General features: G+C 30.2%; 2 protein-coding genes across 2 annotated transcripts; one reads left to right on the top strand and one right to left on the bottom strand.

Moving 5' to 3' along the window:
- The first annotated feature begins 10,837 nt into the window (after positions 1–10,837).
- LOC132942805 (piggyBac transposable element-derived protein 2-like) lies at positions 10,838–11,266 on the top strand. Its single transcript, XM_061011457.1, has one exon. The coding sequence runs from the start codon at positions 10,838–10,840 to the stop codon at positions 11,264–11,266; it is 429 nt and encodes a 142-aa protein (XP_060867440.1).
- An 8,181-nt stretch (positions 11,267–19,447) lies between these two features.
- LOC132942796 (uncharacterized) lies at positions 19,448–25,923 on the bottom strand. Its single transcript, XM_061011445.1, has 3 exons — positions 25,808–25,923; positions 19,917–20,209; positions 19,448–19,617 (listed from the first exon to the last, which is right to left on the bottom strand). The coding sequence occupies exons 1-3, from the start codon at positions 25,921–25,923 to the stop codon at positions 19,448–19,450; spliced, it is 579 nt and encodes a 192-aa protein (XP_060867428.1).
- Between the last annotated feature and the right edge of the window lie 1,890 nt (positions 25,924–27,813).

Genomic DNA, 27,813 nt, shown 5'->3' with positions numbered 1-27,813 from the left:
TATTTATTCCATTTATAATTCACTGGCAAAGGTCCAGTAGGTTCAACTAAGAAATAAAAAAAAGTAACAATACAACTTTTCTTTGGATTTTGTCAGTTTTTTTTAATTCCGATACCTTTGCATGCCATCCGCAATTCAGTTTCAATTACACTTAATCTGTCCTGATATTCCTTCAAATTATCCAATTGCCGTTGTTTTTCAATAAATAAATCATCAAATAGTTGATTAAATCTATGTTTTAATTTGTTAATCATAAACTAATTGAATAAATAATGTTTTCACAGGCATTAATAACTACAACAATTTATCGACACATTTATATATTATTGTTTACATACTTGAAGTAAAATTATTTCATCTTCAGCCATTTCTAATTTATAATAATTGTATTGGGAATTTAAAGTTTCAATAGTTTCAACAAACTTATAACTCATTGAACCCATCATTGATATATCATTATTTTGTTTATAATTTAATTCCGAATTTGATTCAACGTCCAATAACTCAAAAGGATCTCTAGGAAGAAATTTTTTTTCGCATTCGAAATTATACAAAATTATTTATAATTTTTACTTAAAAAATGCAGCATCCATGGACATTTGTTCTGACATATCTCTGATTAATATTCTTGCTTCTATGATTTTATTTGCCTTTATGGTGATCTCTTCGTCAATTTGGCTTATTGGATAGTTGTCTACTTTATATATATTTTTTAAACACTAAAATTAAATATGAAATTGAAATCACAAAATCGGCTTTTTATAATATTGTAAGTAACATAATATTGTACGTACATGTATAGATTTTGGTTTGATAAAGACAGTTTCCCATTTTTCCTTTATAATATTTTCAGTTTCTTTTTTAAAATTGACTATGTCACTAATATTTTTTTCCTCATATTCTTTACGTTCAAGTTTACACTTTGTTCTGAAATTTTGTGTATAATCTACGTTTAAATCAAATTCTTCTATATTTATTTGCATGTATTCCGGTCGATTGATATTTGTTTCAAATAAATGAAGAAGCTAAAATTCAAATATTTAACGAATTCATTGATAGTGGAATATATTAGTAGGTACACCAGTTCAATTTTATTTCATCGTGTCGTCATAGGTATTCGAAGTAACTAAACATTTAAACTATTATTTTACTATCATTATAAAATTTTGATGTACCTGATGTATCGCATGAATTATAATAAACTTTTTATATACTCACTTATTTATTTATAGGCATAAAAATAAACTGAAACCTGTAGGTTGTTCAGTATATTCAATTTTATAATTTTTTTTCTCGTAGAAAACTGATTTCATGAAGTTGCTGTGTTATTGGATGAAGGAGATAAAAATAATACTTTGAATAAAGTCAGTGAAATATTTATAGAATCGTCAAAAGTCGTCAAATTCGATAATAATGAAATTACTGGGGAGATTTTGCCGCGAATATTTTGTGGGTTCATTTATTTGTGGTGGATTGGGTATAGCACTTGGTATAAATCGAACGTGGTTCAAACTACTCTTTAAACATTTCTGATATCTCCAAGAATAATTTGAAATTTTCACAAAATCGGTCAAGTAATTTTTGAGAACCTATATAAAAGCTAAAAATATACATTCAACTTTCATATTTGTTTTAAAATATAATTTCTTTATTCGAAACCTTAAGCGTGCGACGATTTGATGGATGCTTTTACCTCATCTGCCAGAGTAACTAATGACAAACATTTAAAATACTAATTTTTACTTATTTTTTCTCCTAAAACCAATAGCAACCATTTATAAACAAAAATTCCTATCGTAAATCTCAAAATACCTGTTTGAGCACCTCTCCGGGTTGAACCAATTGGGTTTAATTGTGAATCTAAACCATTCAGGGACTCACTCAAAAACACACAAAAAATGTGCAGTGGTTTAGGAGGAGTTCAATGACATACAGACAAACATTTATTTTTATATATATATAGACATAGATTGTTATTATTTTTAGTCACCCAATTAACTTCACCAAGGAAAATTATTTATTATACATTAAAACCTTCCCCGTGACTCAACCGATTTATTAGTGAAAACTGTATTAAAATAAGTAGAGTTCTTTTCGAGATAGGCTCGTACATACAAAAAAAGGCAGTTTCATCTACTAAATTATGCATGTTGAGTACTTATAAACCTTCCTCTTGAATCACTCTATAAATTAAAAAAATCTTCATCAAAATCCGTTGCGTAGTTTTAATCATCGAAGCATAGAGACAGAAAAAGGGACTTAGTTGTATAGTATATTAATATGATGATTGTGTGACATAAACGTAACACACTTATCAATATTTTCCACTTTGAAGAAAATGTATGAATCATAAATAATATGTATTAATAAGTAACCATTAGTTATAGTTCTATATACCTAGTGAGAATTATGTACCTAATTCTTACATTTTATTCATTTCTATGGTTATAGACTAAGCTACTAAGCGGTAGAAAAAATCGGATAGATAAATAAAATTATCTGTTCCCAGCCCAAAAACAAATTTATGTTAAAAATAAATTATAATTGCTTATAAACTATACCTACATTTTAACCAAATTCAACTACCAAAAATTATTATATAGGTATGTTTTATTTAAGTTCAAGATATTTATATGAACAATTATTTTTAGAATATGAATGTTGTAGGTAATGATAATGGATCCTATTTAATAGATAATTGCTTGATTTATGTTTTTGATTTATTTCATTCGCTTACCTAATTTGCATATGCCTACACCCTACATATTCTAATTTGTAAGCAGCCAATAGCCATGGAATGTAATAGCCTTATTACCATGACTTAAGTTGATTATTGTCTACATGTTTCATTATCTAATGATGGCTTAGAAACTTTCCTATTGATGTCTGTTGAAAAATAAACATTGAATAATTTTAAATTCATAAGATATTTTGGACATTTTTAAAAACTCATCTCATACTCTATCTACATTATAATATTTCACCTAAATATTTATTTATAAGCTTCAATAATTTATCATACTGCTACTAGTGCTACTTAGTGTTACCTACTGATTTATGCCGTATTATCGATATTTTACATATTCTTTGTAATCAACATAGAAAAAGTCCCCAAATTCTAATTTTGATAAAACGGGAAGATACAAATATCATTCAGAAGAATTAAAATGTTGTTAATTTATGTTGGGTCGTTATAGGTAGGTAAATGGGCCTGTTGTTTGAACAGAATAGTGACCCAAAACCATTTCAATCGGGCCATTTGTTAGAAAGTAAGTATTAATAATAAAAACATATTCAACTCAAAATTTTAAAATATTTACAACCTTGGTCACGAATGGATGAAGTGAAATTAAATACTATTCAAACTTGAAGATTCTATTTTTTTTTACTTTAGTTTTAATTTTTTCAAAATCTTGAATTATTTTATATTTTTGGTGACTGTATGCATCTTTACTTGCATTCAACTGATCTTGTTTATTAATCATTGACCAAGTCATACGTTTTTGTGCTGAAAACAATTTTGGAGTTGTAAAATAGCATAAGCAATTATTTATTTGTTTAATTTTTTTTTCCACCATTCCAAAAAATAAAAAATTATAAAAAAAAATAAAAACTCACGTTCTAGTCCATCATCAAAACCAATTCCTTTTGTTTTAAAATTTTCAATAATATTTGGAGAATTGACTTTATTAATCCGTCTAATACGATTAAAAATGCCTCTGAAATCCGATATTGGTATCAAGATTATATTAGGTAGTCAAAAATCAAAATATTATAATTTCATTATTTCCATAGAAAAATTTACTTTAAGCTTATGCACATGAAGTTTCCTTGATCACTTAGTGTTAGTATGTTACGGATATTTTCATCAATTTCAGCCGCTATCAATCCAAGGAGCCAATGACTACAGTTAACTATAATAATTTTTTTCCACTGCCCATCATCATCTAATTCATAAAGGCTAAACGAGCCATTAGGACTAAATATAATACAGTAATTTTCCCATGAATATGTTTTAATACTCCTTAATTGGCGATCCAATGGAATAGTTTGTAATTCTAACACTTTTTTCTAAACGAAAAACATAATTTGAGATTAATAATAAGCTCATATATAAATAATAATTATGTATGTAATTATGGTAATCTAACATACCTTTATGATATTTATTGTCATCAAGTGAATAACACTTGACAACAAGACAGAAAAGGCTATGTTTATCGCATCGGGTATGTTACATGGATTCCATTTAAATACCGATATGTAATAATATTGTGTATCTTTTAACTCAAAAATCACTTTAAAATTTGAATCAAATATTATAATATTATTTCCAGCATTTTCAGAATTTTTCTGATTCGTATATAATACTATTAAAAACGACGATTTTTTGTGGTCGATTATGTCAGTATCAATAACGTGCTTTCCTAATTGATGTTCTCTAACCACTGAACATGTCTGCCCCAATTTAATCTAAAAGACATTTTGAAGTTAATTATATTTTTGATTTTTATTCTATACTCTGCGCCAGGACTGACGGCAGTGACCGGTCCGTGGCATAATATCCCCCACTTTGTGCCGCGACGATATATGTTAATTATATATAAATTCAAGGTAGTTACTAGTTATAATACATGGTGGTGTCACTTTACTATCGAAATTACAACTATCGCCATCATTATTGACCAGCATAAGGTACGAGTAATTTAAATTTGGTGGAAAAATGTCAAGTATTTCACTGGCTTTCACCTTACCGGTCGATAGTGATGGCGATAGTTGTGATTTCGATTGACATATTTTTACTTCTTTGTATAAATTATAGCATCAAGTGCTGCTGAACATTAACAAGCTGTTGTCGTCGAGTGGGGAATGCGCAAATTCGGACGAGTTTTGGTCGGGTCACGGTAATGTTTTCTCCTGGCGCAGAGTGATTTCACGAAACACTAATTATTAAATGCGCATAAATACAAAATATTTGTTTTATACAATGAAAAGTTAGTAAGTAGGTAATTTATCCATTAAATGTTGTATAGTTATAATGTTAAATGTACCTATTGTAACATTTGTAACTATTAATTTATATTTACTTACACTTATATAAAAAAATCGGCCAGTGGGAAAACTAGTGACGTTACAAGTGTTTCCATCAGAGAAAAATTTTATAGAAGATAAGTCTTCATCACATAGCACTATTTTTGCAATGCACTCTATTTCGTTTATTTTGGGATCAGTCTTTAGCAATTCCATTATGCCATTTTTAAACGTAATGCAAATGTAGTAGTAAAACGGATTACTACACAAATCCGTTGCAATCCCGTTTAGTCTCATCTTGCATTTCTATAAGGCAGCAAGAAATAATAGAAGAATACTCTATTTTAATATATATATTAAAAATGTTTACAATTTCTCCGGTCAACACATCCCATACTTGCAAAATGTTTTTATCGTTAATGGTAGCCACCGTTTCATTTGCAGGTTTTATGAACGTAAAATACTTGATTTTTGATCCATACATTTTCATTATTTTTAGTTTTTTCTGGGTTAGTTGCAATAATGTTCCCTAGGAGGTGGGGAGAAGAACATAATTTAGTGTATTTATCAATGTAGGTACATATTATGATACATTTGGTGGTATTATTTTATTATTGTACCTCGTTCGACCAGCCGTAAACGTCATTTTTTACAGCTACAATACACTTCAATGTGTAGTTGACGACCATAGTCCATAGTTTAGTAAAAATACCTCTGGTGTCTTTGAAACACTGTGAATTTAACACATCATAGCATAAATTAGGTACTTTGGCATATATTATTAGATGATTTCAACAAATGCCATTTATTTATTATTTTTTTTAATTTAGTCTTTTACTCATGTATTTTACAAAGATGTCATAAAACTTTCAATAATAAAAAATTGTACATAAAAAAAATAATGGCAAATCAAGTAATTACAGTATACAATGCAGGTTAAATTAAATAGAAAAGAAAATAGTTTTTAAAATGAAAAAGGGAGAAGGGTTGGTATTGGCAGTAGACATAACGGAGTGCCTATATAGATTCATTAAGTACGTATTTAGTAGAGTGGAAAGGAAGTTAATTTATTTTGGTTAAACGGGTAATCTGAAATGGAATATTAAAATAAAGTTTGGAAAGTATTAAAAATCAATTTTGTTTGAGAAGTTTCTGCAGAAAGTCAATATTATCCTCTAATTTGTGGTCGGCTAAGACTACTGAATTAAAGAAAGGGGTTTATAGTTATAGACGTTCAAGATGCATAGTTAAAAGGACTTTCATCCGCAAAATATGTTGTTTCCGTCTCATACCATACGATATACCAATTTTTCGTTCACGAGTGTCAAAAGTGTGCTGTTAGTATTGATATTAAAGCCAATGGACTTATTATCAAACCTTAAGGTAAGAACATTATCTGTTCTGACAGGTACTGGCCACCACCCAGCGTCGGTGCCGTATTCTGTTCCTGACTCGGCTGGCACCCGACCGGCGGGCGCCTTCCGTTTCGTCACAGAACTAGGGATGTTGCGATATTATCGATATGAGTAAATATCGATACTTTCTTTCGATACGAGTACTCTTTTTTATCGATACAATGTTTCGGTACTTTACTTGGATCGAAAGAAATATACTCGGATCGAATCAAATTTTTTTTTAAATCAATTATAATCACTGAAGTGTACAGTAAAAATCACAAGACGAAAAGAATATATATTAGTTATTAGGAATACAATATAAAAGGATCGCGCTGCGAATCGGTCATGTTTTTGACGGGAGTGAATAGTAATAAGCGCAGTATCGCCTAGAGTACTCTATCATAGTCATAGATAAGTATACCTTTATATGCTTTAAGTATACCTGATCATGGTTGATGGGGCTTTACCTACTTATATAATACTAATATAATTTAGGGTAACTTCAATAATAAAATAAACGCATTAGGTAAATAAGTGGACTGTATAATTAAATAATAAAAAAACCACACTAGTAATAAAACAATATAATAGTATCCGCCTCTTTGGCACTACAACCAATAGATAATACTGATTAATAAAATTTAATAAAAAATGTGCTGAATCAAGTCCAGTTACTATAAACAATATAACAACAGTAACAAATATATATAAAAATTAAAAGGCAACAAAATATAACAAAGTTGTGCCTTGAAACAGTCTTTTAACACATGTAGTAATAACAATAAATAATATTTTATGCCTCAGAATGGCCCTTATAACAATATCACAATAAATAGTAGTTTATGAATAATACAACCAAGTTGTGCACCACGTATCTTAAATATGATTATGATGCCATGTGGTGCCCAGATCTGTATATAATAATTTTAATAAGTTACAATAAAAAATAACAGGTTGATCTGGCACACTCACATAACACCGCTAAACATACCACGAAGAATCAAATAATAACCTGCAGCCAACAATAAAGAAGCAGCCAAACCATACAAAAATAAACAAAACCACGAGTTGATCACCAACGACGATTAATATATAAAAATGACCTTCTGTAAATATAACAATATTTAATAACCGCAGCAGAAGGTGGCCGAACGATACATACCAAATATAAAAAAAAAACCGTCATTCACCGAATAATGAACCAAACCACGTGAAGATGATGAGGTACAATGGACGCATACAACCGAACACCGAAAATATAAAGAGCAGTAAGCACACAAGTTGTTGCTTCGAGAGCACCGAAAAAAGTGAATAGAAAAATGGTAAAACAGACCATACCGAATAGAAAAATAATAATATGAACGTAGGAACGATATTTAGTGCCATACACACAATTATATAAAACAAAACAAAACAATCATTGTATATTTGGTGGCATTGATACAATAATTGCACAGTAGAATAATAATATATTACCCAAAAATACTAAATAACGTTTTATGATAATAACAAAAATAATAGTGATAACCAACACTGATTATGGTTAACAGCTTGTGAGCGTGAACAATGGTATTGCCACATGTTTAATGATAAATTGTTATTGTTCTATGAATAACATACCAACATTTCCCGCATACATTTAAATAATATTATAATTATTATTTGTTATAAATAATCATAGGTCCCAAATGTAATAGATTGTTAATAAAGTATAACAATTTGTAAATTTTATTTTATTTTTAAATAAAAGTGAACTTAGAACCTGACCAAGAGTTATCTTTAATCATGATATGTGGGATGGAATAAGATGGATATTTCCCTTAAAATAAAGCCCAATTTATTTGATAAATATTATATTTAACTTTATACAATGTAGGTTAGACCTATTGAATTTAAGAAGGTAGGTACATCCTAACATTCATGCTATTAAGATAAGACCACAGAGCAAATGTATTATTTACCTCAGTACCTGTTAAATAGATTAGTAGATAGTCATTCTTAATTCTTTAACTATTTTCATCAACATGGCTCCTCCAAGAAGCAAGGTTTGGATTGCCTTCAATAAAGTAGACAGTAAATTAGCTATTTGTAAGATTTGTTCCGCCCGTATTGTGGAAATACAACCAATTTGATGGAGCACCTTAAAAAACACCCAGATTTTCCCAAATCTATAGTTATAACTAATGTTACAAAAAATCAAACTAAAAAATCTACCAGTGGAAGGTAACTATATATGTTACTATTTATTTTAATAGTAGTTTCAAAATCTATCCAGTTCTCGCCTAGAGAAACTTTTATTCTTAAGTGATTTACCTGTCAAATGTTGGTTTTAATGTTAGATTTTTATAATTTTTATGATTTTATAACTGACAATATTTATATTTTTGAATGTAACATGAATTATTATATTATATTCTTTTACATGTACGATGTACCTATACATAAAATACTATAAAAAATTAGTATCAATATGAGTAAATATCGATACTTTTTTCGATCCCTACACAGAACACGGGACCGGCCGCATCGCGTACGACCTACGACGACTGAACACTATGGGTGTGGCTTCGAGAGTAGTAGCAGCCAATGCCCCGGGCAACTAACGTTATCGTCGCCGTGCGACCACGCGCGATAACCAATTACAGACAATCATGGGCAGCTCCTGCGATTACGCAGCGCCGCAGCAGGCGAGAAAAGGATTATAAATACGTAAAATACGAGTGCGGAGCACAAAATCATCTCAGTGTTCTACACAACTATTCTGTAGCAAGACCCACCAGGGCAGACTTGCGCGTTTAGATTTTTTTCGTAGACATCTACGCCGTAGCAATACCCACCCGGGCAGACTTGTGTGGTTTAGATCCTCCTTAAAAATACAGATACTCAATATTCACTTTCTTCGCGGAACAATATGGAAAGTGAAGAAAGTGCAACCGTTAATGAAGAAATAGTGAAAGAAAATGAGTCAGTACTTTATAAAGTTTTAACTTTAACCTACACATTATAGATGTACATTATTTGAAATATGTATATACTTTATAACACTAACCCAATTTTTATGACATTATAACACGCACGTGTACGGTGTAGGTTTCAAATATATGGTTCAATATATAAATGGTACATAATAATATATATATATATAAGGGCGTGGAAGGGATCTCCGGCGCCTTTGGCTACCAAAATAAATATTTTAAATAATTAATTTCAAATAATATTAGATAATTTATCCGGTCCCCAGCTAGCTTCAACTGCTAAACTTGTATTTTCTAATAACTCTCGAATCGGAGAATTTATAAATAATCATAAAAAAACAAATGAAACCATAAGAGTATTGGCTGAAAAATCAGCTCGTAGATTCGAACCAGGTGCGTGAGTACAAGGAGATCTTCGATGCAATAATTTTAAACCATTTCCTGTCACTGATTATTCAAAACTTTCTTTATACTCTTGCGTTTAACTTTTTGAACTAATGTTTACTAATGTCATTTTTGAACATTTGGTGTCCGAGTCAAACAAATATGCCATGTTTTGCAAAAACAAAGACCCTAATATCACAGTAGAAGAATTAACATTTTATTTCCATTCTCATTATAAGTGGTTATAATTCACTTCCGGGTAAGCGATATTATTGGAAAGACGGAAAATATATGAAAAATGAAATGGTGAGTAATGCAATGCGCCGTGATCGGTTTCTTCAAATTTCACGGTTTTTACATTGTGCAGATAATATGAATATAAATACAACAGATAAAATGTACAAACTTAGACCTTTAATTTTAAAATTAAAAGTTAGCTTTCTCAAAAGCTTTCAACCTTATCAATATTTATCTTATGATGAATCTATGATTAAATATTACGGTAGACATGGTTGTAAACAATTTTTAAGGGGTAAGCCTATTTGTTTCGGGTATAAAGCATGGTGTTTAACTACAGATTTTGGATATCTTCTAAATTTTCATATATATCAAGGCAAATCTCCGAATTCAAACACAGCTTACGAAGACGAATATGGTAAAGCTGCTACCCCACTAATGATTATGCTTGATTATTTACAAGAAGAAAAAAAAATTTATCATATTCTATTTATTTCGATAACTTATTCACTTGATTTAATCTCTTAGTTGACTTACGTGAACGTGGTTACGGAGGAACAGGCACAATGCGAGACAATCGTTTTCAAAAAAGTTGTCCTATTAGTAAGAATAGTATGTCTAAGGAACGATGAGAGTATAAAAGTACAATAGTCGTGAAGATGGATTGATTGTTGGGTTGATAATTCAGTTGTTTCAATGTCTTCTAATATTCATGGAACTGAACCCGTGTCAACAGTCAGACGATTTTCTCAACAACAACAAAAATTCATTCAAGTTCCTCGGCCAGCAATAATTGCTAATTAAAATAAACACATGGGTGAAGTCGATCGAATGGATGAAGACATAGCCAGATATCGAGTAGGGATTCGTGGAAAAAAATGGTGGTCGCCTTTTTTTACTTGGCTCTTGGACGTGGCAATAAATAATGCATGGGTTTTGTCAAAAAAAAGTGGAAGTACTTATACAAAGTTCAAACGTGAAATTGCCTCTACTTATCTAACTAAATATGGACAGCCAGGAAAGCAGGGAGGACGTTCATCTAAATCAAAAACATCCATTACAAATGCTAGAATTTCCGATGAATTACGATATGACCAAATGAATCATTGGGTAAGTGAAGTACCAAACAAGAAAAGACGTCGTTGTGCTGGAGACAATTGTAAATCACATGTTCGAACTATGTGTATGAAATGTGATTTAGGACTTTGTATTCCATGTTTTCGAGTATTTTATGAAAAATAAGAACTTATACATTTACTTTGTATCATCATTATAATTCTAAATTCATAAATAATAATAAAGAAACATTTTTACTACATTTAATTCTTATGCTTGTAATCATAGTACCATATAATACTAATAATGTTTTTATGCAATATCAGCGCCTAGCGAAACCAAATGGTAACGCTTTGTTCTAAAAAAAGTATGATTGATTTATAGGTAAACTTATTTTTTTTGGTTATACTATTGTCTAATAAGACTAATTAAGGCCAAAAAACAATAATTAAAAAAAAAAAATTAACTACAGCGCTGAAGGGTTAAGTTACAACACATGTGTGTACTTACATACTGAAGTTTATGAACCACTACTTAATTTTATACGGGAGACAACTAGTGTCAAGTTGTTAGGCAACTCATTTATAATTATAAACTACGTTCGATGATTAGCATCGGAGGAAACTAGTGTATATTAATAAGGATGGGAGACAACTAGAATGCACTATAAAAGGTATGAATAATAATAATTGGTATACAATTATTTATGTTGGTAGATAGTAAGACCTTTTATTTATTGATTAGCTTTGCAGCAATTACAATCCTTGTCGAAAAATCAAAAGGTGGCCGTTAGCTGTATTTATTCATTTTTTAAAGTTTATGCACTAAATGCATAGATTGATTTCAAAAGTAACACATACGACACGATAAAAATAAAAAAGAAGAATATTTTGAAACATCTTGACATTGGTCTTACACTTGATCATATTATTCGAAGATAAAATAATATTCACTAATTAAATTTAATGAATTTGTCTTAGACAAAATATGTCGATAATTTTAGGTAATTAAGAAATCAATAAACAACAAGTAACGAAGAACAATACAAGACCATCTATAAAACGTAAAATATGTCATAATATTTGTCCAAGCACAAAGAATAATAAGTAGAGTGATATTTGTAAAGTATGTAAACAAAATGTTTATAAAATTCACTCGGCTATTGTTTGCTTGCAATGTTAAGAAAGTATTTCAATTTTACAAAACATTTTATTTTTATTATAATTATACATTTATACTTAATATAAAGTTGATTAAAAAATAATACAGAAATCAAATTTTTTTTATATGAACTTTTTATTTTATAATTATTATTTGTGTATCTACATTAAATCAAATATTATTTTTCCCAATATTGTACAAGTGAAATAAAGAATAATATATGATATTAACTCATTTTTTAGTGATAAATTTGGTCTAAAATTTGGTAAATACCATCATTAAGTTAGTAATCTAACTTTCGTTCTATCCTTGGTGTGAATGTTCAATATATGAAAGTTGGTAAATAATATATCAAGATTCTGGGGATGCAAAAAAATTGTTAAATCGACATTCTTCTGAATATTTAAAGGAAATAGTATGTTTATTATTTATTATTTATTAAACACAATAAATGTATGACCAATAAAATAAAAATATCCAAACGCAATGATTTTCTAGTACTAATTTATTATTATATTAAATTAATATATTTTCATTATTTCCTTTATACTAAATTTCCCAATTTTTTGGTTCCGAATTTTGGAAATATAATTTTGAGGACGCTATACCCGCTTGTGTAGCTACTTTTCCTTAGCCTTACAAATTCATAACATACCAAATTGTACGTTCTGATTATTCTAGTTAACTCTGTTATGTTTAATATACGTTTTAAGTCTTAAGACATATTATCAAATTTAGAAGTAAGAATATTATCTAATGAATCTCATGGATTTTGTTTTATATTTTAATTTTAAAGCTAGTTATGAGTACCTATTCTAAGATTGTTAATTGTTAATACATTTTAAAATAGTCATAACTCGCTTTAAAAATTAAAATATAAAACAAAACCTATTAGATACACTATATAATATTCTTAATTCTTATATATTATACATTTTATAATAGGTCAATTCTCTCTTATATTTAACTTAAGAGAGTTAAATGGACTATTTATAATGTACAATTATTCCCAATGCTATATGTTTGTAAGATGTGGGACATACGTATGCAGGTGTATCGTCCTATTTAGATAAAAGTATAAACAGGATCTTACGGACCACAATTACTATTACCTGTTTTGTTCCTGACTGCAACTAGGTAGGTATCAACTAAAATATCATCGACGAGGCAAAAGAGGCCGAAATCGACACAGGGAAACTATTAATTATTAATGTCCTACCTATGTATAAATATATATTTTTTATTTTTTTGTATTCGGTATTAAATAGTCATAAAACCACTCAATGAAGAATAATCCTTATTATATTAAGTATAAAAATAATAATAATATCTATCATTATCACCGTCAGTTGACAACTTTGGTTGACCGCGTACAGCACAAAACCCTGTTTGCTGGGGCACACCATCGCGGTCAGCAAATCATCGCCGCTGCCACGTTTCACCGAGATCGGATCTACTGCTGTTGTCACGACCATTTCTGGTTCCGGTGCACCCGGCTGCACGCGGTAAACGTTTCCCAATGAGTCACAGAACACATACCATCCATATGGGGTCCAGCAGCCCGATCCGGTAGCATATGGAGAAGCCTTGACCAGAGTCCTCTCTGCGTACACCGTCTTGCTAGCCAGGAACAACGTCCATAATTGGAGCATACAGCCGACGTCGAGTTCAGTCTGGCACAGGTACACTTCGTTTCTGCCCGTTGTGCTTATCGCTGAAAGACTGCATGTGATGTGACGTAACGATAATTTACAATTTATTTTATATTACACGTAGATAGACATAGTTTCAAGATTGACACCAACCCAGGGCCCGATTAAGACATTTGTAAGGAATAATAAATCAGGAACTTAATGGCAACATTTAGTCTCATTTTCAAGACAATATTCCTAATATAAAATTATAAAAAAATCAACAGTAAAATGTAGTAAATAAATACAATTTTGTGAAAGTAACTAATTACTCAACGTCCTTACTTATATGTTTACTGTGCCTACTAGATAAACTATAATAATAGTTTTTTTTCCCGGTACCTTTGGTCGTTATGGATCTCAGTTACTTTGACTCAAGTATTTAATGGTTAATTTGTGTCAGTCTAGGTATACGGCTATAGCTATCACTTATAACTAAATTATTCGTTATACTTTTGTCGTACAATAAGAGCGGATCAGTTGGAAAAAAAATAATATTAAAAATATTAGTATCGAAATTTTAGAGAACTCTTAAAATTTAGAATTGAGTCTGGGGATATCGAATGAAAAAGACATTTTAAGAAATCTAATACAAATTCGACGTGTAAAACCTCGTAAGTAAAACCTCTCAAAATTAAATTTCATTTATAATAAGTGATATTATAAAAAAAAAAAATTTCCATTACTACCGTCCATAGCATCATGTTTGATGAAACTACAGACATGCGCCATACGTCTCAATTGTGTTTGGTTAGAAGATACGTTTATAATAATTCTATTCAAGAAGGCTTTATCACTTTTATCGATCCACATAATGAAAATTTTGATAGTATAAATACTGAACCTAAATTAAGTGGTGAAGTTCTTGGTAAAACAGTCTTAAAAATTATGAAAACGCTTGGATTAGTTTTGAATAATTGTTTAGGTGTATCAACAGATGGGTGTACTATCTTCTAAAATTTGTAGAGCTGTTCTAACGATTCAAAATACAATTCCCGGAGCTATTTGGTGTCCGTGTTTTAATCATAGCTTACATTTATGTCAATCTATAGCTAAAGGTTGTCAAGTTCAATCGATCTGTAATGCATTTGGTCAAATCAGAAAAATTGTAAATTTATTCAATTTAAGTTAAAAATGTAACTTTGTGTTAAAATCATGTTTGCATGCTGCATTACATACATTATTTATGTGAAACTCGGTGGATTGAAAGGCATACAGTGGTTTTACAATTTTTGACTGGCTTGCCTAAAATACTTGACTGTTTAAAGACTATGGCTAATTAGAATGAACGTGAGTCGTCAAGTGAGGTAAAGTTGCTTTATAACTCAATAAATCATACATTTATTATAACTCCTTACGTAACTGTCATCAATATTTTCAATAAAATTTTCAGAGAAAAAGTTTCGATAAACAATCTGCAAACAATGCTTTTAAAGCTACCATTAAAACGTTAAAATCACTTTGGCAAAATTGTGAGGTAAACTTTCAAAAAATATTTTTTAATGCCAGTAAACAAATGGAAGATCTTCATATACCAACATTAAAACCAAAAACAGCAAAGAAACAAATGAATAGAGTAAATTATTCAACAGACTCAGTAGAAGATTATTTCCGTGTAGCGATATAGGTATAATCCATTCCTTGATTTTATAATAAATAATATAAATGCTCGTTTTATCGAAGAAACTCGAAGTTTATTTAGTTTGGGGATATTTATTCTTCAAATACCTCTAATATTTTGAATTTCAACTATGTATAATTTGGAAACAGATTGGCAAAGTCGAAGAAATGAGCAAACGAATAGTGAATGAAGAATATTTCATTATAAAATTAAAAGGAGAATTACAGTACCAACAGTGGCAAGATAACAATTCTGGCATACCAAATTCAGCTTTAGATACTCTGATAAAATGTGATGAAGAAATATTTCCATTATAGAGAATTATCACATTTCGCACATCATGAATGATTCAATTGGTACTTCAAGAACCACGTAATCACGTTAACACGGGGAAGTTGATGGAGGATGCGCGGCCCTCACGATAATCGGTCGGTGGACTGATTATTCTCTCGTGGAATAGACTATAGTTATAATGCTTCTCACAGTTTTGACTACTCTACCAGTAAGTGTTGCTTCGGCAGAAAGGAGTTTTTCGTCACATAAAAAAATTAAGACAAGGTTGCGTTGTAAGATGTCAGAAGACACGATATCAGATTTGACCGTTATTCATGCACACAAAAAAGAATATATTGACGTAGATACTGTGATTGACAGACTATCAAAAGAAAAAATAGAAAATTAGATTTAATTTTATAAAAGTAATAAAAGCATTAAGTTAAGTTTAAAAATTAAGTTTCATTTATAAATAAATTATATTTAGAAGAATTAAATAGGTAATCTTTATATATAAATGTGAAAATGAAAACCTTTGAGGCCTATGTTTTCGGAAACTACTGAACCGATCATTATGATTTTTTTTTAAATTGAAGAGCTCATTGCGGAGAAGGTTTATGGCATTTGATCGATTCTCTAACTTAATAAACAAAGGAGTTATCAATTATTATAAATAATGGCCTGTTACGTAATAATAAATAATAATAATAAATCAGTATTATTCTCAACTCCTATAACCCATAACAACCATTAATAAACAACAATTTCTATCGTAAATCTCAAAATTCCTGTTTAAGAACCCACCCAAGGGGTGATCAATTCCCTTTTTAAATTAGTCTATGACACTCACAAAGAATGTGGCTTTCAATTGGTGAAAGAATTTTCGAAATCGTTGCCCGTTAAATGTATCAACTCTATATGACTCAAACTTGTTCAATTCGTTATTTAATATTCGGTGTATAGTATTCAAAATGTATCTTAACTTTTCCGTTTCCCGGAATAAAAATTCTGATACGCAGCAGTACATTATCAGGTAGGCGATTTACCTGCGGTAGATCGCGGACCCCTTGCTCTTTGTACGTATAATTTAACTCTAAAGTATCAAAGTTATACCAAGTTTGTCGTTTTTACTTAATATAATCAATTTATATAAAATTCTATCCTAATCTAACCGTACTAAAATCCGATGAATGAAATAAAAAACAAGTTTAACCCTTTGTAAATATTAACCTATCTTCTTCCCAGAGGTCTAATCTACCAACTAACTATATAAATACACAGACTAAACTCTGGAACTACTTATCAGATGTTATATGTATATTGACAAAAGACAATAATACAAATCAACTAATATGCCCGATTAACCAAAACACGATTATGCCCGAATATATTACAGGTGGATTTTCCTAAAATTTTCTTTCATATAAACCATCACCATGAAATACTCTTTTGTTTAAAAAAAAATCAAGACATTTATAATATATATAAGAAGACCTGATAAGTAGTTCCGGAGTTTAGACTGTATAGTTATAGTCTGTGTATTTATATAGTTAGATATATATATAAATTAATGTTTGTGGGTAGATTGAACCTCTGGGAAGAAGATAGGTTAATTTACAAAGGGTTAAATTTGATTTTTTTTATTCATCGGGTTTTAGTACGGTTAGGTTAGAATAGGATTTTGTATAAATTGATTATACTAATCCACTGTGGAATTAAGTAAAAACGACAAACTTGGTATAACTTTAATACTTTAGAGTTATACACTATAATCATACACTTACGCACAAACAGCAAGGGGTCCGCAATCTACCGCAGGAAGATTGCCTTCCTGATAATGTACTGCAGTGAATCAGAATTTTTATTCCAGGCAACGGAAAAGTTAAGATAAATTTTGAATAACATACTTCGAATATTAAATAACGAATTGAACAAAGTTTGAGTCATATAGAGTTGATACATTTAACGGGCAACGAAGTGCTCGGGATCAGCTAGTAGATAATAAAAATAAATGTTTATCGTAAAAAATATCAATTTTTATCGTATTACTATTTTTTTTGGGGGGGGGGGGGGGCTAGGGTCTATGTTATATAATTTCTCCTATAAAGTGCCCCGGCCGTAAACAGGTACATGCTGGATCCGCCCTTGTCGTACAACAATCGTTAACGATTTCCAAAGATAGAAATATGGAATTTACATATAATATTACATTATATTTACATTTAATATTGTTCATTTAATATACTATAAAACAGTAGTATCAGTACCTATGAATGTTCTATAATTATATACTATATAGGCATATAGGTAGTTAGTGTAGTAGGTATACTTCGAAATTAACAAACTAATATAGTTCATACGAAATAGTTATTAGGTATATAAATATAGGTATATTATTAATGTAGCGGCCAATTTTATTTCAATATTATGATTGTCTCAGTGAATGTTGTTTGAAACAATATTTTTCAACGATTAAGAAACTAGATAAGAAACTCTTATCCAATTGACATTGTAACAAGTAAAGCTCAGCTGTAAACGACCGTAATTTTGTCGGCTGGTAAAACATTCCATTTATTACACAAAATGTATTAGGAATAACATCGTTTTCAATGGTAAAATAAAATAGTAAATGTAAAATGATTTATATAAAATATTTATTTTTTTTAAAACTACAGGTTTAGAAATAATAAAATACAATACAAAATAAATCTTATTTGCCATATAAAATACCATATAAATATTCTATTGAATGGAATTATATAACATGTAATTTTATTAGCAAAAAAAAAATGTCATGCAGTGTAGGGATAGTATATTGGGTGACAAGGGCGGAAAGTGTACAGGCGAGGGCCGCATTTCGCCCAAGACTTAAATTGCCTTCCCGCACGAGCCACACATACTATTTTTTGTCACGCCTCTGCGTTCATTGAACGCGCCATCAAAGCAAAAGTAATTCAGGCTAGGATCTATGCAACAACCAGACTATTCTACGAAAACAATATTTCATGAAAGAAACGATTTTATTTTATTTATTTTAAGCGTGGAGGTTATAATATGGATATAAGATGTAACCAAAAGTTAATGTTTTGTAAGGACCGTAATATAGATTTCTGTATAAATAATAATTATTATATTAAAAAAAAAAAAGAATAAAAATAAAAAAATCAATGCAAAGGTAATGCATTATGCGGGGATCTATGCAACAACCAAATTATTATACAATATACGAAAACAATTTTATGAAAGAAAAATGTTTCCGCGTCATGCAAGGTTATAATATTAATATAAGATGTAACCAAAAGTTGATGTTTTATGAAGACCGTAGTATAGATTTTAGTATCGGTTTGTTCAAAGGATACGCGTGATATCTGAGCTCAGTACTCTTGGGGATTTTCATTTTACCGCCCGGTACTTTTGGGGAATTTCACTTTATCGCCCGGTACTTATTGGGATTTCCAATTTACCACCCTGTACTTTTTGGGATTCCCACTTTACCGCCCACTGGATGGAAAAACGTCACTTTTCAACGCTTCAACCGTCATCGAAAACTAAATTTTCGGTGCAGGCGTGACAAAAATTATTAATTATTATTCTTATGAAATTTGGTACATCAAGCCGCTTTTACTTTAGATACTGATTCGGCTGAATGAATCCGGTGTCAATGGCCAAAAGTTTTTCTCCAATCCTCCATGCCCACACTATCAAATCGAATGCCGGGTAATCTCGCAAGCCGATTAAATATTCCAACCTTAGAAATAGTATGGACTTATAAGCTGCAGAACAGCTGTTATCTGAAATGCATAAAATGTAAGGTTTTTTTTAATCACTTATCATAATAATTAATATAATGGACGGTGTTCGATTATTATTTTAATGATGAATGAAAACATTTAAAGCTTAAAATAGGCCAACACTTTCACTAATAATAAATTACACTGTACATTTAAATAATAATATTGGGTGTATAAAATATTCATTAACGGGTAATTACATCAATTTTATTTCATCTTAACATTCATATTACACTCACATTGTAGATGTAAAATTATTTTATCAAACATAATAGGTATAATATATTTTCCGTACATACCATTAAGAGTTGCTAACACTTTTAGTTCAGGGTATAAACATATGACCACCTTGGGTATTGGTGGCTGTTCAGCCAAGGCCAATAAATCTATATCACAGCAATCAACACATCCAATGCTTTCTAAAGGTAAATCATATTCACCATCACCATTAGGGGACGATTTACTGCCAACTATTAAGATATCTTCTTTTTGCGTACCAACATCATAAAATATTAACGTCTTTCCGGCTCGTATCAATAAAACATCTTTGGATACAAACTTCATTTCATCGACAGTGTCAGGTTTCAGCCATCTGAAAAAGTTTATTTTCTTGAACCAAAAACAGCGAGGACGTAATAAAAAATAAGCTTTTATTTGATTAGGATTTTTATTTTAAAACCGATTTTCTGTATTGAAGATCTAGACTTTGTTTATACATGGAGCTTAAATAATATAATATAAGTTTCGAGGATCACAAAAAATTGTAATTATCTTATCACATTACTGAAAATGTTCAAACAGTTGTAAATTAGTTACTGAATATAAAATGTAAGTTAAACATATAATACACAAAATTCAAACATCGAATTTTTTTTTTTGTTTTTATTAAAAATAAACAATCTATACAATTTATGTACAATAAGCTTATATGCTAAGAGAAAAACTGGACGTGAAAATTTGATTAAGAAGCCGCCCACTGGCAACACTTAGCATGAATTTAACATCGAACTTAATTTATTTAAAAACGATTTTTATACTACAGTTAAAGAAAAAACTTTTTATATTCAGAGCGAATCGATAAATATTTTGATTTTGCAGCTATGATTGTTTTTTTTAAATACCTGTTTAAATGTTTGTGAGTCATCGCATTTTGGAGCAGAAATGCTTCAATTTTCAACATTGAGAGTGGATTCTAGTAGAAAATTTGATATACCATAATATACAATATACATAGTTGGTACTGTCGTATATTGTAGATAATCGTCAATATAATAATATTTAATATGTATGTAATATTATAATATAGGTGAGAATATTTTAAGCTGTAGATTATTAACATAGGTCAGTCCAGTGAAGCAAGTCACGTGCTGAGGTGATAATAATATTTTTATTAATAACATCGCCGTACGCACAATTTAGAACTAAAAAGTCATGCTAAACCACTAACGTATGCACCAAGAAAATTTGCTATTTCCTTATTAGATCAATAAAAAATGAATTAAATAAATTATAAAATATGAGCATAATAAAAAAAAGTTAATATCCCTAAATATTGGGTTGATTCTATAATGGTAATAAAAAAAACCTAATAATAAGTAGAAACTTTGCTTAGATCCACAGCACTTAAATAAAAATTTAAAAAGAAAACATTTTCCTTTGACTACAGCGGAAGAAATTTTTTATCAAATTTCATTGAGTGAGGAAAGCTCTAAGCTAACAACTTTTAATACACCGTTAGGAAGATATTGTTTTACCAAACTTCCTTTTGGACTAAAGGTAGCACCAGAGATATTCCACAAACATTTTTCCCAGTTAATAGAAAGTCTCGAAGAAGTGCAGGTTTATATGGATGATATTATAATAGTTTTCTGGAAAAAACGAGGAAGAGCACAAGTCTAGATTAATAAATGATCTACATCGATTGGAAAAAAATAATGGTTAATTAAATAAAGACAAGTGTGGATGGGCAGTCAGTAAATTAGTTTTTATTGGTCATGCATTTTCAAGCACTGGTGTTAGGCCTGACCATGGTAAAGTAAAAGCAATTTAAGAAATGGTGCAACCAAAATGTAAAAAAGATAACGAAAGAGTTTTAGGAATGTTATACATCAAAATTTATACCTCATGCATCATACAAAATAAAACCACTGAGAGATTTTTTAAAACAAAATTCTAATTTTCAGTGGAGCTCAAACGAGGAAAATGTTTGGAATAGATGAAAGGAAGATTTATGTAAGGTTCCGGTTTTACAATATTACAATCCAAAAAAAGAAATAATGTTATCTGTTGATGCTTCACAGTATGGAGTAGGTGCGGTTCTGCTTCAGGATAACTTACCAGTTGCTTATGGATCTAAAGCATTAATAGACATACAGTCAAGATGGGCTCAAATTGAGAAAGAGACGTATGCAATAGTTTGGGGTTGTGAGCAGTTCCATCAGTTTACTTATGGCAGGAAAATAACTATAGAAAGTGATACTCCAGATGATAGTTGGCAAATTGTAGGTTAGGTATATATATATTTCATATTAATTATAGACATTTTCTATTAGCAATACTATATTTTTCAAAATATGTGGAGATAAAATTGTTAAAAAAAATTGATTCTAATCGTATCATATCAGAATTGGTCCCCATATTTGCCAGATTTGGAATTCAAAGTGTTTTGAAATCGGATGGTGGCAGACAACTTACACCAGAACGGTTTAAACAGTTTGCTGAGGATTTAGACATGGAATTGGTAATTTATTTTCCAATATATGCCTAATCTAATGGAATGGTTGAAAGAGCTATACAAACAGTCAACAAAATGTTAAGTAAAGCTTTAGAATATGGTCTTGATAGTAATAAATGTTTGATGGAGTATAGAAACACCCCAATCAGTGAACTTATTCCAACTCCAGCTGAGATATTTTTTAAAAGAAAAGTGAAATCATTAATTCCCAGTATAGACAATTCTAAAGTCAAAAGTACTACTCAAGTAAAAGAAAAGTTATTAAGAGATCAAAGAACCAAAAAAAAGTGAGTAAGTGGATGTCGTACTGCTGTACAGTAGGCTACAAGTGGGTCACTATAATGGATGGTGTTAAATTTAAATTCAATGATATAATATGATCGTATGAGAAAAACGATTCTGAGCAAAAACGGTCAGGCAGCCTATGATATTACCAAGTATATTTGATGATATCATTGTGAATAAAGTAATTTATATATAACCTATTTACGTGGAACCTTGTATTAAATTTTCAATCTTTAGCTATACAAGTTGAACATTTGATACATTTTTAACTACAACATTATTATTAAATTCAGTGAACAAATCTGTTGCTGAATTGTTACCATGTGTGATGTCCGAAAAGCGTTTTCAATTTTTACTGAGATGTATTCGTTTTGATGATATTCGTGGTAGAGATGAAAGAACTAAGGTGGATAAAATAACATACATAAGGTGGGTATTTGAACATTTTGTTGATAATTGTAAGAACGCATATTCAGTTTCGGAATATATAACAATCGGGGGACGGAGTGACCGAGCGGTGTAAGGCGTCGGTTGCGGCGCAGCCGGCGCCGGCTCGATTCCTTGGTCACGGACGGCATTTTTCTTCAGGCAAGTCACGGTGTCCGGAGAACAAGTGCCACCATCCCCCACCCGGGCATGGCAGATACCAACGGGTGCCCAATCAAAATCTCTACCAAACCCAACACACACGTGTTCCCCCCTACCGACATTAAACGTACAAAACCAATACAGCTAATGGCCATAGATGCCGGGCTTAAGATAAAACAAAAAAAAAAATATAACAATCAACGAAAAACTACAAGCTTATCGAGGCCGTTGTAGTTTTAAAATGTATATTCCCAATAAACCAGCAAAATATGGTATTAACATTTTTGCTGTATGTGATGTCATACATTTCTATACAAGTTAACTTGGAGATATACGCTGGAGTTCAGCCAGATGGCCCGTTCAAACTTGATAACTCAGCATCAAGTGTAGTGAAACAGTTAGTACAACCATTTATAAATACTGGACGCAATATTACAACTAATAATTGGTTCACTATAGTGTACCACTTGCAATTGACCTTTTCAATAATTACAAACTTACTCTAGTCGGAACAATTCGAAAAAACAAACGACAGCTTCCAATTGATTTATTTAATTCATTTATATACAAAAAGTCGTCCTATTTACACGTCTTATTTTTGTTTTAGTGAAGATAAAGTTACAATCGTATCATATACCCCTAAAAAAAATAAAATTGTTTTGCTATTGTCTACTATGCATCACAGCTCAACGATTGATAAAAGTAAAAAAGAAATAAAAAACCAGAAATAATCACTTTTTATAACTGCACCAAAGGTGCTATAGACACCATGGACAAAAAAACCGAAAACTATACAGTTGCCCGAAAAAGTTGTCGATGGCCACTAACTTAATTTTATTCAATACTGAATATTACTAGACTTATTCACAAATAATCTTTCAAGAAAATACAAAAATTAAAATGTCACGCCTAAATTTCTTGAAAACTATTTCGACAATTAATGGAAAAACAGTTAAAATATCGCTTGACAATAGATGTATTGCCCAAGACCATTAAGTTCAAACTAAAACAATACGCTACGAAAACTAATGAAGCTGCTGGTACCAGTCAGCGAGTTTGAGCACCAGGGAGATGTGCATTTTGTGAAAGGACCAAAGATAGGAAAACCAACAAAGTTTGTACGAACTGTGCGAGATTAATTTGTCGTGATCATAAAATAGAAACATGTCCGAATTTTTTTTATAGATATGTAATAAAATAACCAATTTAATTTAATAACTTTAGTTTTTGTTATTTTAAAATTAACATAGAGGATCTAGTTAATGGTATTTTCAGCTTCATTTTTTAATATAAATTATATTATATTTATACAATATGTATATTATATTAATTGAAATAAAATATATAAAAGTTCACATGTAATGTATTTTTTTTAAGTAAATTATTTTTGTAAATTGTGTACATTTTCAATTGATTTACATATGGGGTATAAAATTACCCCACGTGCGTAGTTACGTTTCTAAAAACCACGTGCGTTATTAAAGGTTAATAACATTAGTAACTGTTAGCAAAATGACTCATCAAATATCAGTTAGCCAATAAAAACCTGATATTGATTTAATTTCTACTATTGGGCACATAGAACTTGTACAATCAGTCATAAATAATACTAGATCAAACGTTGAAATTGAATTTAAACACTTGTATTTAAGTGCTCAAGCTATTAGTTCTAAACTTAATGTTAAACCAATACCTAGGATAGTTGGTATCAAAAGACATCGTCATAATTATTCAACTAACTCTCCAGATGTATATTATAATATAGTTTATTCATACCATATTTCGATGAATTAAACTCATCATTAATCAACAGATTTTCTAAACACAAAAAGACTCTTGTGAGCTTACAAAATATTATACCAATAAATGCAATTAAATCAAAATACGATTGTTGATGCTATACACTTCTACCTCACTAATTTTGAAAATGGTGAAGCTATGATGCAAGGTGAGTGGATAGTATGTATGGGTTGAAAAGTGGAAAATGGTTGATACAACCATAGAAAAGATTCCGAAAAATGCTCTAACGGCCTTGAAAGTATGTCAATTTGATCTGTTCTCTAATATTTATATTCTGCTGAAAATGTTATGTACAATACCAATTACTACTGCAAGTGTAGAGAGAAGTTTTTCAACTCTTGGAAGACTAAAAACATATATAAGAAACCAATGGGGAAATGTTCGATTAACTGGATTAGCCAATGACAGTTCATAGAAATATACCGTTGTGAATCGATGACATTGTAAATAATTTTATTAAATAAATAGAATAATTATTTTTACATATTTGTTTTATTTTATAAATCTTTTTTTTTTTTATTGAACTTAAGAATTTATAAACTTAATTTCTTTATAGAAATATATAGTAGCCTCTAAGTAATAGATCACTTGCTAGTTTCTATCTACTATAGGCCACTCCAAAAAGTATTTCTATATACGCCACTGTTTTTTGTATCCCTACCCAGGTAGCATTTTGTAATGATAATTTTATAATATTATTATAATAATGTTTAATATTCAATTTTAACGTTTATTCAAATTTATTTAAATACTAGCTCGGTTTATAGATATTGGCAGATTTACCTTGCGTATATACATTTACTCGATACCCGTGCACTTTCATCAGTGTTTTCTATATGCTCGTACAATGCTTCTCCGCTTATCGATTTTAAAGTTATGTTTTCTTCTGATTCCTCCATATTATATTAAAATACAATTAAATAATTATAGCTAAATTGGTATAAATTCACAAACTTTATTATATAACTATTTGTGTGTATTTTTTTGATGGATGAATGAGATAACTAGGGAAACTGTTTATTACCATTATTATTATTAATTATTTATATTCCAAACAATATTTTATTAAGAGGACGCTATACCCGCATGCGTTGTCTCCGTCTTACAAATGTACAACATAGCAAAAACCGAGAAGGCTATTTGTGTGATTCAAACTTGAAAAACTTTTTTTATATAAATGATACCAAAAAAATAAAAACAACGCAAATTGCAACGAATTGCAAATCTCGTTTCTTAGTTATGATTGTAGCCTTTTCGGTTCTTTCCCGTGCAAAACAGATTTTGCAATGTTGTACATTTGTAAGAAAGAGACAACACATGTGGGTGTAGCGTCTTCTTAAGAATACAATTATAGACCTTAACGCGGACTGGATGACCGGGATACCTGTAAATTTCCCGGTGGGCCGCTACACGTATAAAATATTTAACTATATTATATTTATTAATATAATTACTGTGAAATTATAAATTAAAATATTCTGAAGGTCCATTCCCACTGCTCTGGGCCGGGTCCGTGCCGGAATCAGCCCGGGTGCAAGAAAATGATTATCTATTGAGTTTTAAATACGACCGTTCTCACTTATCCGGAACGGGTCCGTGCCAGATCCGGGCCCGAAAATTATCGTTGGAGACGATTCTCTTTCCGGGTTCCCGGACGTGTTCAGCCCGGCCCTAACATGTCCGGACCAGTGTGAACGATGAAACGGACCGGAGATGTGTGGTCTCCGGGCATTCATTATTTCACCACTGTTGAAAAGTCGTCGGTACCATCGACAATAATATTTTTTTTTTGTGCAATAAAAAATGGATTCTGAAAAGTTGATTGAATTAGTGCGAGAACATCAAGGCTTATATGACTTGAACCATCCCAAATACAGTGATGCAAATTGGAAAGACCTAAGATGGAAAGAGATTGGCCAAGTTCTTAATCAATCTGGTAAGTTAATAGGTTAATAAGTTAATATAAGTACATTTTCCAGCCATTACACTAGCACCATCATATATATGCCTGAGCAACAACTGGTACATTTATTTTATTTGTTTTGAAGAAATATATAATGGCAGTTGACAAAGCATTAGCATCCTGTTTTTGAGATACGTTTATAAACCTTAAAAATCTTTCATATACTATTAGATCTTTAGTATAACGTACACCAATTGTCATTTGTTCTTCCCTGTAACATCTAATAAAACAATATTACTAAATTACAATACTACATACCTATTACACTTTTAGTAAGCAGTTACATATTCAACTTAATATTAGTTAATACCTTGCTTCATCACACATGACACTAAAAAAACCACATTCATCAATTTCTTTAATGATAGTATCTGTTATCATTTGAGCGCTTATATTTAATAAGTCATTTTGTATTGACCAACTAATGTAGTTAGTTTTTTCAGTAAACATAGAAGCAAAATCTTCATTGCATTTTGATAATAATACTCAAGCTTCTTTAAAATTCCCTAAAAAATATGTTTAAGTTTTATATATCAATTATCAATGTTATGTTTAAAGAATATATTTTATGCTATGAACAAACTACCTTGATTTACTGAAGTTTTTTCCTCATCATGTCCTCGAAATGCTAGACCCTGACGCCCTAAATACTAAACTATATCTATTAAATGCTTTATGTAAGCTCTGTTTTTCATTAATTGTTGTCGATTCGTACTAGCCATAATTGTATGCACAGATCCTGATGTTAAACTTTCTGTATAAGAAACCCATTTTGTTGAATTAGTCAAATGTCAAATAGTTTTGTCATGCAATTCCAATTTGGATT

Source organism: Metopolophium dirhodum, chromosome 1, assembly GCF_019925205.1.
Source record: "Metopolophium dirhodum isolate CAU chromosome 1, ASM1992520v1, whole genome shotgun sequence".
NCBI lineage: Eukaryota > Metazoa > Arthropoda > Insecta > Hemiptera > Aphididae > Metopolophium > Metopolophium dirhodum.
The sequence above is the reverse complement of the archived record's forward strand: the minus strand, read 5'-3'. Positions and strand labels throughout refer to the sequence as shown.